The sequence below is a fragment of the Euprymna scolopes genome, chromosome 38 (assembly GCF_053919585.1).
Source record: "Euprymna scolopes isolate OS-2025 chromosome 38, ASM5391958v1, whole genome shotgun sequence".
Taxonomy (NCBI): Eukaryota; Metazoa; Mollusca; class Cephalopoda; order Sepiida; family Sepiolidae; genus Euprymna; species Euprymna scolopes.
Genome location: NC_136519.1, coordinates 48,962,700 through 48,980,689, shown reverse-complemented (window position 1 = coordinate 48,980,689; position 17,990 = coordinate 48,962,700). Strand labels below are relative to the sequence as shown.

The 17,990-nt window shown below is 34.7% G+C and overlaps 1 protein-coding gene across 3 annotated transcripts in view; it reads left to right on the top strand.

Moving 5' to 3' along the window:
• The window catches only part of LOC145263141 (uncharacterized), a 336,481-nt gene that overhangs the window by 282,603 nt on the left and 35,888 nt on the right, over positions 1-17,990 (top strand). For all 3 annotated transcript variants that reach the window (XM_080120108.1, XM_080120110.1, XM_080120109.1), the window contains exon 5: positions 16,092-16,250. In XM_080120108.1, the coding sequence (XP_079976234.1) occupies positions 16,092-16,250 (159 nt within the window). The remainder of the gene's footprint in view (positions 1-16,091; positions 16,251-17,990) is intronic.

Here is a 17,990-nt window from a genome sequence, read left to right as displayed (position 1 = left end):
CCTTTTCATATGTTTGATTATTCATCGAGCGTGTATGTCAATAGAATCTATTTTTGAAAGTCATTTGGGTACTCCCTATGTAGAATCTTTCGTCCCTTGGGTTCTCCACCGGGAATATCCTTGCTTGGTATACCACCGATGAGGTCAGACATTCATTTTTTATTGGGCATTCCTCAGGCTTTTTACAGTTACATTTATTCACCGCAGTGTTTGCACTAGTATTCTCCCCTTCTCTATTAGTCGTCTTTAAAATTCTTCCATTATGCTTTTTTATAATCCTTTCCAAATTATCACTACAGCTATAACTTAATTTTAATGTATTTTTATTAAATATTTTATGTAATATATTATTTAGTGGGAAATGCTTATTAATAAGTTGTAAAAATTTTGCACCAAGTTTTGTTTTCAACATAATGTTGACTTTCAAAAATCATATGTTTGATTATTCATCGAGCGTGTATGTCCATAGAATCTATTTTTGAAAGTCAACAGAATACTAGTGCAAACACTGCGGTGAATAAATGTAACTGTAAAAAGCCTGAGGAATGCCCAATAAAAAATGAATGTCTGACCTCATCGGTGGTATACCAAGCAAGGATATTCCCGGTGGAGAACCCAAGGGACGAAAGATTCTACATAGGGAGTACCCAAATGACTTTCAAAAATAGATTCTATTGACATACACGCTCGATGAATAATCAAACATATGAAAAGGACACTTCCTTATCGTTATATTACTGGAAATTAGTTAGAGAAAATAAAACACCTAGTATAGAATGGAAGATTATTAGGAGGGCCAATACTTGCCACTCATTGAACTCATCATGTCTATTATGCTTATCAGAAAAACTTGAGATAACTAGGTTTAAAGACAGAGAAAAATTATTGAATATTAAACAAGAAACTGCTATATCCTGCAAACATTTCAGAATACACGCACTTAAGGAACTCTAAATTAGGAGACTGGAACTGCTATAAGTACAACTAACCCCCATCAAATAACCCCCCCCCCCACAAAGAGGATAAGTGAGGTCGCAACTATAATCATACCCGTATGGGTTACGTAAGTCACTTAATATTCTACTTCATCGAGCAGTTATGGTATTACTAGCCGAAATAAGTACCTGTATGAAGGTATATTTGAACCAAATGAGTAATAGATCGTTTTGAGTGAAGCTCGTAATAATGTGTGCATGTATGGATATATGATCTTTATATACCCGGGTAGGAAAAATAATTTATTAATATAAAAAAAAAAAAAAAAAAAAAAAAAAATGAAGAAATAAATAGATGAAAGAAAGTAAGGAATGAAGGGTGAATGGAAGAAAAGGGAATAAGGGTATTATAGTGAATAAACAAAGATGAAGGTAAGTACTACAATATATAAGCTTATATACTCGGTTTGTATAACCTAAATACTCTGATTTCTGTCATATGTTATTATATATTATTATTGTATCGTGATACATCTTATGTATATCTGCCTTACCATCGAAAGAATGTTTGTTAAATATGAGGATAACCCTATGAAATTCATGCTGAATTCAATATAAATTTTTACGTAGTGTCAATTTTTACGGTAAAAACCTACAACTTAGGAAAGTGTAACAAGCGGATGGGGCCATGAAACATAACTAGACGTGTGGAAGTTGATAGAAAAAGTGAATTTATGTAGTAAATGTATTCATGTCTGTTTCTACTTTAGATGTATCATTTGGTGGCACGGTACATGTATGCATGTTTATATGTATATGTCTATATTTGTGTGAATTTGTATGTATAAGTGTATTTTATGTATGCATGTATGTTTGTATGTTTATATATATATATCTCTGTATCTATATATCTGTGTGTATGTTTGTATGTGGATGTATCTCTGTGCCTATTGTATGTAGATGTATGTATATACATGTATATTTCTGAACTATTAGAATAGGCTGCCTCGTATAGAATTGTTGTAACAATATAGATTACAAAAATGTATGGATGTCCGAATGTTGTTTATATATATGTTATATATATATATCTATGTGTGGGTATGTATATATATGTGTGTATGTCTGTTGTGTGTGTGTTTATATGTATATGTGTGTATGTGTATATGTATGTATGTATGTATGTATATGCATATGTGTATATATATATATATATATACACCTGTCTGTAGTCGGGTAGCATAATATTGCATATACGAAGAGGTTACCACGCTACATAAGTAAAGAAAAACACTATTATTTGTCTCTGTATGTCTGTAATGTGTGTGTGTATATATGCGCGGGTGTAGATAAATGTAGACATTTATAAGTGTATTGATACACGCATATAGGTACATGTGGGGTTTAGATAACTTTCGGGTTTTATATTTATTCATATTTTGTTGGTTTATTTGTTTTAATTAAATTTATTTTTATTCTTATTTATTTATTTTTTGTTTTTGTTTTGTTTTATTTACCTTAATGTAATTTTTACTTTATTTCTACGTAGTTTCAGAATTATTGTCTAGTTTCAGTAAATAAAACAAAGAGCGTTCAGCATGGATTCGCTTTTGAATATATGTATTAATGTGTGTATCTGTGTGTTTGGCGGTGTCTGTGTATGTGTGTGTTATATGTGTGTTGCATGTATGTGTGGGTGGAGGTAGATTAAAAGGCACCGGTCATTACTTGGTTGGCCATAGCTAAGGTTATTAACTTACAGACTCTAAGACAAGAAAACTAAACTCTCAAGTACCCTATGCCATAAAAAGCCAAAAGTTAGGTTGGATGGGGGAAGGGGAAAAGAAAAAAGATGTTTATTATCTTCAAAGACCTCACTCATCCTTTTACCGTTTTTTGTTTTTTTTTGACTCCCACCCAAGTTGTATTTTAACTTGATAAACGAAATAGAAAAATGTATTTGGTGGAAATGTCACTTTTGAAGGTAATTCTTGGCCTGAAGACGTAATCCCCCAACGTGGGTGATTACAGAAACATGTATGCACATATGTAGCCATTAATGTTTGTATAAATAAAATTAATATACCTGCTCTGTTCACTCATTGAGCACTATTTTGGTAGACACATGTTGTTTCATTGGATGTACTTCTAGGAAACTAAACTTTACTGGCTATATATATACATATATATATATACTAGCATTTCAGCCCGGCGTTGCCCAGGTTTTTGGATATGTCTGTTGAGCAAAAAAAAAGTTGTAGTAGGTAGGCAGACTCAAACCCGTACCACGAAGGAGAGGATGACTTTCAAAAATATTGGCGAAAAAAAGCGACCCCACTCCTGTAGAAAAGTGGCCAGTTGAAGGTGAAGATATTAATGCTTTTAGCCAATTTTTCGATATTTGTCGTCTGAAAGGTCGAACTTCAAAATGATACTGATCTTGGTAAAATCCGTCGCCTCTGTCAAAAGTTTTAGGCAGACATGCAAACATACATACATACATGCATACATTTATATATGTATAACTAAAGATTTTGAATAAAATTGATTAAAAAGCTTGCCCTATCTCTGAATGCCCTTTATGTCAAATTTCAAATGTTCAGACCAGAAATTTTCTGAGTAATTTGGTAGAGACCGCGGAGGTCAATTTTTTGTAAATTTTGACCCCTATTATTACCCCTTAAAATTTATTATTTTGGGGTCAAATCAAGTTATTAAATTAGATCCATATCCAAGGAACCTATATCTAAAATTTCAATTGTTTATACCCCAAATTGTCGGAGGAGTTTGATAGAGTTCTCAATGGTCAAATCGTTGAACTTTGACCCCCTTAACAGCCAAATTTTTGGTCGAAAACAGATTGCAAAGATTTTCCCTAATGTCAGTACCCTGTATATCAAATTCCTAATCTGTGGACTGAAAATTGACAGTTACTACGTAGGGAAATGTACACAGATACACAGACACACACACACACGTTCACTTTTATAGATATATAGATAATGTCATGTCAATGTGAATGTGACCTGGTCTATTGAAACCACTATCTTATTCTAAAATCGATTTCTCAATAATATTTTGATTTTGATATAAATTGATTCCTTTTCATTGGAAAATCCTTAAACTGTAAATTTGACTTGATTGAAAATTGAAATTCATCAGATAGATCAATAGATTGGTTTGATTTGCGGAAATCTCATACATGTTCATTGACAGTTACACTTGCAACTGGCCTGCACCATCTTGTTTTCCATGATCAAGATGTTTATCTGTCTTGGTGAACGGAGACAATCACTTCTCTGTGACAGTGATTTATCTCCCTTTACTCTTCAATATGTTTAATATGTGGATTTAATTGACTTCAGTCTTTTTGAAGTGATTTGAAAAATGAGATTTTCCTTTGACACATTTCATTATCATGATCATATCCAGTTTTATCTCTACTCAGTTTCGATTCTATTTTTTCCACAAAATACTTAATCTGGCTAGGATAATTGTTCAATCATCATCATCATATTCATAAAAATGAAAATTAAAGGAATTAATAAACGTAAATACAAAATTAAAATAGTTGAGACATTGAAACCTGTATGCATATATCTAGCCAACAGTGTAATATAAGTTCTTTTGCTCCAGATTAATTTTGCTAATCTATTAATGTTATGCAAAAAAGAGATTTTTTTCCTTACCGGTGTCCTTCATACAAAGTATGTTATTTTATTACTAGCAAAGTCCAAACCTTAACATTTGACCTTAACCTGGAAAAATAGTATGCAACATGATCATGGTGTGAAACCATGTTCATGTTAGGTTTAATCATGATTGGTCCAGTGGTGTGGGCTGTAGGAGAGTTGTACACACACACACATGCGACCACTACTATTTATATATATAGATTTACAAATCTACTATATTTATATGGTTATCTATATATATAAAAGCAAAAATGTATGTATGTATGTATGTATGTATGTACGCTTTTCCTCAATGTCCACAAAAGGCTTCTTTCAGAGAAGCGCTCGCTCGGTTCACAACTTCTTAAAACATTTTATGTCATCTATAAATTGTAATATCTCACACTTAACCACGGAGCTCGCCTGTCTATTTAATTTTATTGACTTTCAAACGTTAATTATTCCCCATTTCCCGCATCGGCACGCGTTACATTCGGTTTTCGATATAAACAAAAAGCGAAACTCGACTCTAATTACTGGCCGAAAGCTAGTGGTTTCTAGAGAGCTAAGTAACATTTGGCCAATGTCGACTTCGTCATATCAGACAGTAGCTTTCAGCTTTCATTTCAAGACGAGACGCTCCCCCTAATAAATAGGGAGCGGGTTTTTAAAAACAAACAAAGCTATTTATTGACCTCATTAAAAACTGCCCCGCACAAAATGCTATCTGCTGAATACCTATCGCCGTCACGTCAATCAAAAACGCGCACCTGTTTTTTTTTGTTTGTTTTTCACACTTTACTATTTTCCAACTGCGCGTCAACGCTTCATTTTTTTTTTCACGGGCACCTGTTTTTTTTTTTTTTTCACATTTTGGGTTTTTTTCACACACACCAACAAACACCCGGGCAATGCCGGGTACCCCTCGCTAGTCTATATATATATATATATATATATATAAAAGCAAAAATGTATGTATGCATGTATGTATGTATGTTTGTGTGTCTGCTAAAAACTTTGGACCGACGGAACAAAAATTCACAAACTTGGTATCATATTAAAGCCCCACCCTCCGGACAACAAATATCGAAAAATTAGCCCAAAAGGACCATCAGAAGTGCGTCCACTGATCGATTTTCTGCAGGGGGGGGGGCAAAAAAGTGACATTTTAATGTTAAACATTACATATTTTTAAATCGATTTATAACTGCCCCCAAAAATATGGGCACCAACTCTTCTACATAAAGTATACACGGGGCCATTTATTTTGTATTTAAAACCCGCTGAGTCATGTCACGTGATCTTGACGTCAGCAAGCTCTAATGGCAGTGTGAATTTAAAATTTAAAAACATTGTTGTTATCGGTAAAAAAAAATTTAACCCTCACACAAGCTAAACTATGAACTTCTACGCTATGACAACGTTACCAAAGTTATTAGCACATTAAAAATACTTAGATACGATAGTTAAACGAAAAATAACAAGTCAAAAATGTGAAGTAACAGTCTTTAGAGTAAGGAAGACGAAGTGAGAGAGAGAGAGAAACATACGCAAACAGAGAGAGAGAGAGACAGGAAACGAAATGCGTAATTTAATAAACGCTAATGTGAAGTAAAACAAAAAATAAAATACTGTTACGTCATCTCGTAAGCTCCCGCGATGACCTCATTTAGTGGCGATCTGTCAATCAAACCTCTTTCATTCGCTTTATAAGCCTTATTTTAACACTATAATCAATTCCTCTTACTCTTGGCCTACACGGTTAAGTGGTTGGAGTTTGTGTCACCTCCGCGTCAAGGCTCCCGGGTACAATCCAGCCTCACGACCAAAACTATTTTTTTTTTCTTTTACATCTTTAGACACGCGGGCAACGTTTCTTTATTTTTTTTACTTTGCTTATTCTTTAGTTTACTCCCCCCCCCCCGCTTTTTTTTTTTTTTTTTTTCGCTGTTTTTTGGTTTTGGTTTTTCCGATTTTTTTAACATCGTTTCAGGGTTATTACTTATCCCCCCCGCCATACACACACATACAAACTCCCGGGCAACGCCGGGTACCCCCCCTCCGCTAGTCTATAATATAAATCTCACCTGTCTGTTTAATGCATGTATGTATCTAATGTATGTATGTCTGCCTAAAACTTTCAACAGAAGCCACGGATTTTCACAAGATCAGTATCGTTTTAAAGCTCAACCCTTTGGATGACAAATATCGAAAAATTGGCCAAAAACATTCATTCCTTCACCCTAAACTGGGAACTTTTCTATAAGTAGAGGTCTTTTTTGTCGCTGATACTTTAGAAAATCATCCCCTCTTTTTGATTGACTAGCCTTAATTTAAACCTTTGCCCCTTCTGGTGTGGTGATTGATGCAATGGCAAAGACATCACGTTTTTTTTTGTTTTGTTTTTTTTTCACATTCTTTTCCTCCTTCACAGTACGGATTCGAGCCTGCCACTTTCTTTTTTTTTTTTTTTTTTTTTTGCTCAACACACACCTCCAAACACCTGGGCAACGCCAGGCACCCAGGCTAGTATATATATATATATATATATATATATAATGTAGGGGAAAACTTTTATTTGTACAAAGACTTTTGGCTGCACATTTTCAGTCAATTTTCAGTTCCAACCAGAAACCAGCTGAACATTCTCACTGATACTGATATAAATGCAAAGATTGAAATGAAACGCGAATATTTCAAGAAATCGAATGTGATTAATCATGTCTTCATTAAAATATGTTTATTGTTTGATTGCATGGTTAAACGTCACAATGTCTCGATTATTTTTTATTTCTTTTCACAATTATTAATTTCTTTTGTTTTGATTTTTTTGGATTTTTAGTTTTTTTAAATTCAACGTCTCGATTATTTTTTCTATTTAAAATTATTAATTTTTTATTTATTTTTTTCTATTTAAAATTATTAATTTTTTATTTATTTTTCTTTTTTTGGAGATCGATCATCAAAAGTTTTGTCTAATTAGATCAGCAAATCGATGACTTTAACAATGTTCCTCATAAACTATTGTCGCCGGCCCTCATTAAGAATTGACCTTCTGTCAGACATACAGGCATATATATATATATATATATATATATATATATATATACACACACACATACAGAAGCACATATATTACACATCAAATTTGTGTATTTTTTTACCGTAACTGTATTTAGTTTGCAGCATCTCTTCATTTTTTGGTCCCCCGACAAAAGGAGGATAGATCTGTAAATTCACCCTTATCCGTTTGTCCATTCGTCTGTCCGCACTTTTCTCAATAGCTACGCTTTGGATTTTTTAAATTTTGCACAAACATTAAACATGATATGAGTAAGAAAGTAACAGAACGGATATTCTGAGAAAACTCCGGTTGTTCCCCTAGGGGTGTCTTTCAGGTTAAAATGGCTAAAATTGACACTTTTGTGCTTATCAAAAAATTGACGCCTTGGATTTTTATCAAACTTTCTGAAAAGTTGTAACTAACTGATTTCTATATAATTTTGTGCGTGTATGCTTCGCGATAACTCTTGGATGTGCCTCAGAGGCTCTTTTATGGATAATAAAAACACTTCATTTTTGGGACTATTTTACCATATTTGTCCAAAATTTTCTGTATATTTCTATTTAGCAGTTTTGCATGGTGCTGAACTCAAATTTAAATATGTTAAGGCCTTGGGGACTTTCGGGGCTAAATGGAGGGGGGGGGGCAAATGATGCACTTGGTCATTTCTTTTTTTCTATGGTGCAGAACTCAAATTTACATATGTTAAGGCCTAAAACTGCATCATTCATTTTCACCAGGATTTGACGTCCCTGAACTTAGTCATTTTTTTTTTTTATGCCTCGTTCACTGTGCACTCACGGGGGACACCATGCATGCTTCATTTGTTGTGACAAATTTTGTGTCTTCTTAGAGTGACCATCTTATGACTGTCCATTTGATTGTGATTTGCTTTTGCCTTGGGCCATGTCATTTATATTAGTGAATTCCTCATAGGTTTTTCTTCTATATGCAGCAATTCAGAATAGTTTATATTTATGTGCTGCAGGCAAGGCATGAAGTCACTTGATGTAAGGAACTAACAATAATGAAAGATGACAATTGTAAATACAGGAGATGCTTATTGGACAAACTAAAAATGGGACCTAATGATCACTATTACAAGTAACTAGTCTATGAATTTAAATGCCTAAAACATGGTCCCTAAACTTATACTAGACCTGCACTTGACTATAAAAACGTGTCAAAACTGATGTTTGTTTTTGTGTCCCAATATTCTTTTGTGTAAGGCACGTCCAAATACCATGCAAGACTTGGTCCATGTACGCAATAAAGTCAGACGAAGAGTCAAATCCTCCCAACCTTAATACGACCCTTCAAATGATAACAGAATATTCATATAAGGCCGAAAGGAACAAAGTCCTCAGATCCATAAACCACTTTCATGCAAGTATTCCAAATCACAACTCTCATCACTGCCAAAAGGTCAAAAAAAAATTTTCTAGACCTATTGGTTGTCGGTGCCCAATTGCTACAAACATTGATGGGAACCAGAGCAAAAGACGACACATTCAGTATGCAAACTCAGTCAACAGTACAACAATGCAACAATAGACATGCAAAATCGCCAAGTTAGCTGATTGAAGTATCTTACCGAGCCAAAGTGCATTTTGAGTCACCAGCCAGATCAGAGATGCATTGTCGTTAGTGAGACACCCCGACCCGAGTGGCCAATGTCAGATTGAGTGAAGCTGCCCCCTCGTGAAGAGGATCCCCTCACTAACACGCAATATAATGCCTTTCGGAACAATGCACAGCGACATTTGCAATAGAAGTAGCACTCGCCTTCGGTCAACCTGCGTGCCTCCCCCTTGCATGAGTGAACATTTCTCAAAGTCGGGAAGGCTTTCTTAGTGGCTTCTGGAAAGAAGACACTGTTTTCCTCAATTTGTGTGCACATTCAGTTAAGTTAATAGAGCCAAAGCAAATGTAAACGAATCTTCACATTTGGCATACACAGACTGCCCTCAGAAGAATAGAGATAACAGAAAACGCAATGGACCATAGAGGCCTTTCCAACACAAGAACTGAAAAAGAGCCACTGCAAACATCCAACAAGAGAGAAAGAATTAAAAAATCGGATATATGTGCAAAATCCACACTTTCACTCTTCTTTTTAACAGAAGGCTTCAGGTGATTCACAGACCAGCTGCGAAACACACCACTTTCAAAACCTCCGACCAATTTTTCTCCAGCTGAAGGTCAGGACCAAATCAGATGCTGAGTATCTTTTTAGGTCCGTGTCTCCAGCCAAAGGGTCCCTGAAGGGAGACTCCCCTCCAGGCACCAATGTGCAGGCTAAAAAGACTTTCCACAGTTCATCTTGGGCCCCTGCTACCATTTTATACAATCTGGTTTTTGTGTTGACGACACTAAACCCCAATGAAACGAAATTCCCTACCTTTTATGGTAATATCCAGAATGCACAGTCTTCCTTCTGGATGCATGTAGCACAGGCCACACAATGCATCTAAAGACCTTTTACCTAGCCAAGAAACACCTCTCGAACGAGAAAGTATGCTGAGTAAGCACAATAGCTCCTAGACTTTGCACACAAATTGTCACCTGAAATGAGATGGGTTTCCTGTATACAACAGATATTCACTCCGAAGTGCTACAGGTCCAGACTCGAGCAAAATTTGTGAGAGTCAGTCCTTAATGCCTGTACATTTACACTGGCAAGCTTGAAATCCATTATGGTGCCAGGGTTGAGAACTAGAAACAAACATCACAATCGTTAAGCTCTCCTGATCGAATAAGAGCACATTAGAGTGTCAATGAGCCTATCACAAGAGATATTGCCGACATGCAAAGGATAGCTTAATATAAAAGGATGAGTGCATTTTAAGAGGAACTCTCTCAATACATTTTTAAAAAAAATTTTAATATCTAAATCTTTGAAAATAACAAGTGGGGAAGAAAGCTCAAATGAATTGTTAGCTTTTTCTGACATTTCCCATAGTTCTTTGGATTCTTCATTCTTGTGTATCACAGTTAATACCCCTTTTAGCATAGGGAAAATTGCCGCAGTAGCACATGAATTGATAAAAATTAGGTTTTTCCTTTCATTTGGTCATATTCTAACTATGATATTCGGATTCCTCACCCTTGAAAACATACTTGGGTGAAATTTAGGCCCAAGAGGATTATTTTTAGCTCCAAAATTGCAAATTTTCTAAAATGTCCAGGTTCCAAAATAAGATATCATGTGGCACCGATTTCTTATTTCTGAACCTCTGAAAAAAAATGGGTTGCTTTATTCAGATATAGCTGAACATGCAGATTTCTCTTAGTTTTTACGTAAATTTTATGAAGTGTTCATAAGAAAAATATCTGAGGAGGGTTGTGTCAGGGCTGGATGATATTATTTGGAACGTCCTACATCAAAGGGAAATCACTCATTCTTGTCCAAGGCTGCCAGATTGGTCTTTTTCAAGCAGTTTGACCTCCAAAAATTATTTACCTCTTTCAAAGTTTAACATACGGACTAAATAAGGGATGGACAAGCAGAATATCTATCTATATTTATATATATATATATATATATATCTCACTGGATTATTTATCTTCCACCAGACTATCCATTCATGTGTAATCACCTTTTTCTTCATCATATTCCCTCTGCTTCACTTTTTTTGTTATCAAGTAAGATCTTTGACTTACTTGTTGTTTCATCAAATACTTTTGCATGCAAAATCCGATCCCGCATTTTGCTAATTCCTACCTTCTGATGAGAAGGAAAGTATTTCTTAGAAACTCGGCGGATTAAGGACTATCTACTTATCAAGTGTTTCCTTCTCAGATTAAATATGTTTTTAACTCTTTTCAAAGTGTTTTTTAACATGTTTTATTAACTGTTTGCTCGTGTGTATATATATATATATATATTTAACTATCTATTATATAAAAGGAATTTTGTGTGTGAGTCTGAGTTTGTTCCATATGGACTCAAAAACGGCTGGGCCCATTTTTATAAAATTTCACACAAAGGTACTTTATGTGCCTGGCAGTGTTCTTAAATAGGTTTTGTGTCAGAATATCCTTGATAAGTACCGATAATCAAAATAATCTGATGAAAGAAAGAACAGGCGATTTTGACAAAAGTTAACACCTTACACAGCCTAACATCACAAGTGCATGTGAGAAGTTTTATGACCACACAAACCAAAGGGCTTGACATATGAAATCAACACTAGGTTCTTTGATATGACAGTGTCGCGTTTGAAATGAATGTTTCTGTTTAAAGCACAATAATTGACTTTTTCATTTTAAACTTTAATTCAAGCTATTATATATAAAAATAATAATTTTATAAAAGCAACAGTAGGTTCTCTACAGTGCAATATAGACTACAGTGTATTGTGAACTTAGTCACAGGGTAGTTTTCTCTTGGTGCACTACGATGGGTCCCCAACTAGAGCATGCAATCATTCCATTTGATCACTGATTTTGATGAAAATAAAAATATGAGAGTATGAAATAATCGTTGATCACTATTCAATCCCGGGTAACATTGGGTCTCCTTGCTAGTATTATATAGATAGTAAGGTTTCTGTTTTGCTGTTACATGAAATAATCATTGGAATAGCCGTTTTTTGACAATGAAAGGGAAAACGTGTTTGACATGCTGAAATATTTCAGAATCATATTTTAATGCATTTTAACATAAACTCCAACTAGCTGGAATGATTTTATTTATTGCTTTTGATAATCGGAAAGAAATCATTTTTGCTTTCAATTTTATTTTGTCTTTAAATCAAAATCAAATTTACTCAGAAAGTTAAGTCGAAATATGATTTTAAATCGACCGGATTCAAAATTTATTTAAATCTAAATTAAATTACTTTAATTTTTTTTAATTTCCTAAATTTAATAATTCTTTTCACAATCTTGGAAATTTGAAAGAATTTGATATTTTTCTATTTCTTTGAACGCATCCATGCATTTCTGATAGACTCTGTCTGTAAGTCAGTCATGCTAAAGTTTAAAATAGTATTTGCATCAGTCAGTCAGTCAGTCCCAAGTTTAAAATAATATTTCCATAGGTCATTCAGTTAATCAAGCCTAAATTTAGAATTGTTAATCCATCAGTCAGCTCTAGGTTTAAAATAACATTTCTACTGGTCTGTCAGTCATATTTAAGTTTAAACTAGTATTTCTATTGGTTGGTCAGTCAGTAAAAAAATAAAAAATTATTTAGATACGTGTTTTAGGTTCAAGTTTAAAATCATATTTCTGTAGATCAGGCATTCAACCAGGCCTAAGTTTAAGATCGGTTAGGCCCAAGTTTAAAATCACATTTTCTGTAGATCAATCAGTCAATCAGCCCTAAGTTTAAGATAGCATTTCTATTGGTCATTCGATCAAGCTCAAGTATTTCAGTCAGACGGTCCGTCAGTTCTTGTTAATAATTGGATTGTGAATTTCAAAGTGAATTAATTTATTATACGATAAATTTAAGTAATTAATTCCTATTTCAGTCACATAAATTATTTAGTTGAAAGAACACACAGTCATGCCGAATTATTTCCGTTTCTTGAATATTTTCTCTCTTTGCAAAAAGATCAGAGTTCAAACTGGAACACCGCTTGGAGGCAGTTAATTTTTTTTTTTTTAAAGCTGATTAGTATTAGCTGTACTTGATTCTTGGACCGGAAGTCAAATGCGGATGGAAATTTGGATTTGTTTTAAAGCAAATTGTTTTGTAATTCATTTCTTTAATTTTCGTTTAAAATCCTTCCCGTTCTGTAATTTAAAAAAAGAAATTAGTTGCATGTCTTTCAAAAAGATCAAAGAGTAAACGCTGTTTTAATTGTAAAATTAATTTGTTTATTTAGTAATGAATTTATGAATTCCTATTGTGGACCAATTAGCGTCCAGAAAAAAAAAAAAGAAAATTTGGTATTTAATGGTAACAAAATATATTTAAAAAAAAAAAAACAAAAAAAAACTAGCAAGCCGCCTGGCGTTGCTCAGTCTTAAGATACGTTTGAATATGATGTTTTAAATCATGCAGATTATGTATTTATTGTTATAGAGATAATTCTCCCTTGATTATTATATTGAACCTAATATATTGTAGTGAGATCAAAACGAAAAAAATACATATATGACTTGGGTACCATCAGCTTAAATTAAAACCAAAACATACAATTCTCCACCCTTATTCCTTAGACTCTGAGTCACATACATACATACATACATACATACATACATACATACATACATACATACATATATATATATATATATATATATATATATATATAGAGAGAGAGAGGGGGGGGTGGAATGATAAAATTGTTACCCTAGAAAAAATGAAATGATTCCATTTCCGTTTAATGAAACCCTGTTTTTGTGTTGCAGACCATCTACTAGTTGGCCAGTTGTGTACAACTCTCAGGAGTATTAGGAGCCTTCTATCATGTCTGAAAGTGACACAATGTTCAACGAGCAAGATTTAAGATGTGCCCCTGTACAACTCATGCTCTCTACTGACCTAAGTAATGACAACAGAACCATTGCCAGCAGCCTCAAAATGTATCACTGGATTGCCACAGATAACAGGAATGTGCCCAGGGTGATGAACACAAAGTTTCCGGTCAGTTATGGTCTTTGGTGTGGTTTCAACTGAGATGCTACCTCACATCTTCAAAGTCGGCTTGAAAGTCAACACCAAAGTGTAACTGGATGTGCTGAAGAGTGTGGGAATCTCCTGGTGCAATCTGGTGGCCGCTGACAGGTCCTGGGTGTGGCAGCAGGACTCTGCGCCGTCCTAAATGTTCAAAGAGACCCAGGCTTGGATTCAGAATGTGTACTATGACTTTGTACTCTTTTCTCACTGGCTCCCCTGACCTGAACCCGCTGGACTACTTCGTTTGGTCATATATCAAGAATATCACCAACATGACCTCTCACAATACCAAAGCCAGCTTGATCACTGCCATCTGCTGAGTATGCGCCGGAAAAGGCATGCTCCCAGTTCCGGGCCCTTATCGAGGCAGTGATTGAGGCTGAAGGTGGCTACAGTGAATAGATGTCAGCTCTAGTACATAATCAAGTTACCTAAATTGATTTTTTTCAACAAAAGTTTAAAAATGAAGTTGTAATGTTTTCTTTAGGGCAACAACTTTTATTGTTCCATCCTGTAATTAAAAAAATAAAAAATTTTTAAATGTGATGGATAATACTTCATCTTTGGACATATCTGACTGGTTTGTAATGTATATGGAGAATGGCCTGATACAAGTGACATACTCTGGTACAAACATATACTACTCAGAAAAGCTTGTTGTATAAGAAAGGCAGTTGTCTAAAATGAAATAAAATAAAAAGGCGCTTCTACACTATCAGAACGAAATTTCGGAAATCGTAATATTGAATACCACATAAAACCAATGATATCTACGTATTCTTCATATTTTTAAGATGATTATATCCAAAAATTAGGAAAATCGATAAGATAGAAAATTATTTATTAAAGAAAAGAAAAAATAGAATTTGAAGAAAACAATCATATTTGCTTATGTAAGACATGGGAAAGTTCAAAAGGGTGGTAATTTTCTGTTTCAATTTAAGCAAGATGGCCGCAATTTTTCACCTGTTAACATGATTAAAGTTGTTTTTTTTTTTTAATATTCAGGTAATTTTGACTGCATAGTTCGGAAGCTAACATTGTAATTTATTAGAATTGACAAGAAAATCAGTTGAAACCATTGTTTTTTTTGTTTTTTTTATCTGAAAACTCTATCAACTACAAAATTTTGTTCCGATAGTGTAGAAGCGCCGATAAAAATTATAGAGGATGTAGCAGTATTTTTTTTTTTTATTGGAATCCTTTGAGATAAGTAATTTGTGTGTTTATTTATTTATTTGCGGACTGTTATCCTCATCTGCATAGTTGTTGTTGTTGTTTCACCACACTTTGGGGCCCATGGCGCAGTTGATAGAGGTGTTGACTCTGAGCGTTGTCTGAAGATAGCAGTTTCAATCCTACCCAAAGCAGGCTAGAGGATTAATTGGTGAAAATGTTGCAAGACAACAACAACTATGGAAGGCAGTAATTACTGGATGGAATTACGAGATTCAGCATCCCTATCCCTAGAGGATGAGTTGGTTGAAACGTGTTGAAGCAACAAAAACTATGAAGATGAGGATAACAGTTCACAAATAATTAAATAAATGTTAAAACTTATCTAACTTTGATACAGGTAGAGGATTGCATCTGAAGTCAGGTCCTTTCTGGAGAGGTAGAATGATTCGATCATAGTGTTTTATTAAAAAATAAAATTAAATTAAAAGATTTTTCCCTTGCAAAGATAATAAATTGCTGAATTCCAATAATTTTGAAAAAATTTTAATCCAATTAATTTTTATATTTTAATAATTTTTTTTTCTTTTTTTGTTGCTTTTTTTCAGTTTTCTTTCAACGAAGTAATCGAGAGACTCTACTCGGCCATCTTGAGAGAATTTAGTGAGACGCTCGGCTCACAAGATATTGTTAATTGCCATGATGGAGAAATAATTATCCGCTACGCACATGACAGTCAAGGGTCAAATTTCCAGGATGCACTCAAGGTTGGTATCAAAATGACATTTAGTATTTCACTTAAGAAAGGAATTGGTGCCCACTCCCCCGGCCAGACATTTTATTTTTTTAAATATTGAATCACTGCTCATCAAGACTAAAGGTCACTCAAGGGCAAGAGTTAATATGTTTGTGTCACGTGGATGCTTAGACAAATACCTTTAGATTTGCAGAGCTGTGATACAACAAAACAGTCGCTACACACACACACGTATACCAAGTTAAATGTATTCAAGAGGGCAACTCATGAATTAAAACGAGGTTATTAAGAGTGCTCAATAAAAAAAGAGCAAAACAGAATATTTTCAACAGGTGACATAATAAAGCTTATGTGCCGATGAAGGCATCTGGTTCTCAAATGGAAGAAATTAAATATAATTTTTTTTTATTTATGAAAATAAAATATTTAGATGCTAAATTTAAATGGGAGGCTGGTAGGTTAAGTGCCATTTTAGACTCAAAACACAGAAAGCGATAGAGGGGAAGAGAACATCAAAACGTAACAGGATAAAGAGGAATAAAAAGGAAAAGAAAAAAAAACGAAAGAACAGAGACATGCAAGAAGGAAAAAGGGGTCAGTATGATTACACTGCCACAAAGAAATGGCAGAAACACTAAAGGAAGACCTCCAATCTGTAGTGGAATGGGGACAAAAGTGGTTGGTCGCGTTCAATGCTGCCAAGACTAAACTAGTTTCATTCAATAATTACAATAAACCCTCTCTACACAGGAAACATGAGTTGGAACAATTACATTGAAGGCATTGCCAGGGCCGCTGCAAGAAAGGTGGGCTCTCTCTACCGTGCTAGAAAACTACTAACACCCGAAAGTATCCTGTACCTCTATAAGGCCACCATTCGCCCATGTATGGAGTATTGCTGCCACATCTGGGCTGGTGCATCTGCTACTAGTCTCTCCCTCCTTGACAAGGTTCAAAAGAGAGTCGCAAATCTGATAGGCCCTGAACTGGCATCTAAGCTTCAGCCTCTGTCCCATCGACGAAATGTTGCATCCCTCTGCCTTTTCTACAAGTATTTTAGTGGTGAATGCTCTGACGAACTGCAATCACTTGTGCCCCCACAACGTGAGCACCCTCGACAAACCCGACAGGCAGCTAAATCCCACCCCCACACTGTAGAGATCCCTAGATGTAAAAGATTTTTTTACTCCAATAGTTTCTTCCCGAGAACCGCTAGACTCTGGAATTCCATTCTAGGTCCCTGCTTCCCCAACAGTACTGACGTGCAGAAGTTCAAGTGTAACGTGAACCGACACCTTGCTGCCCAAATCCCTACATAGTACCCCAGTAGTTGTTGCCCCTGATAGTAGCCCCCTACACCAAAGTGGCAATTTGCCTTGTTTGGGGTGAAAATGTAATAAAAAAAAAAAAAAAAAAAAAAAACAAGGAATGGGGGTGGGGTGAAAACATTTGAAATCATCTTTGCTTAAGGGTTGGAAGTTAACATGTCAAAAATATGAGTTTTGTCTACCATAGAGGAAACATAGAGGAAAGGAAGAAAGACCTTGTGCCGAACTCTTTTTTCTTTCTTTTTTTCCTTATGTCAACATTTTCATCATTTTAATTTCTAATCTGTTAATGTCCGTTTGTCACAATGACAAAGCTGCATGTTATCACAGCACAGGCATGGCTAGTTGATTAATGACACTTACCTTGTTTTTTTTTTAAACTATATTTTACAATGACCTTGGAGCAACTAATTTACAACCTT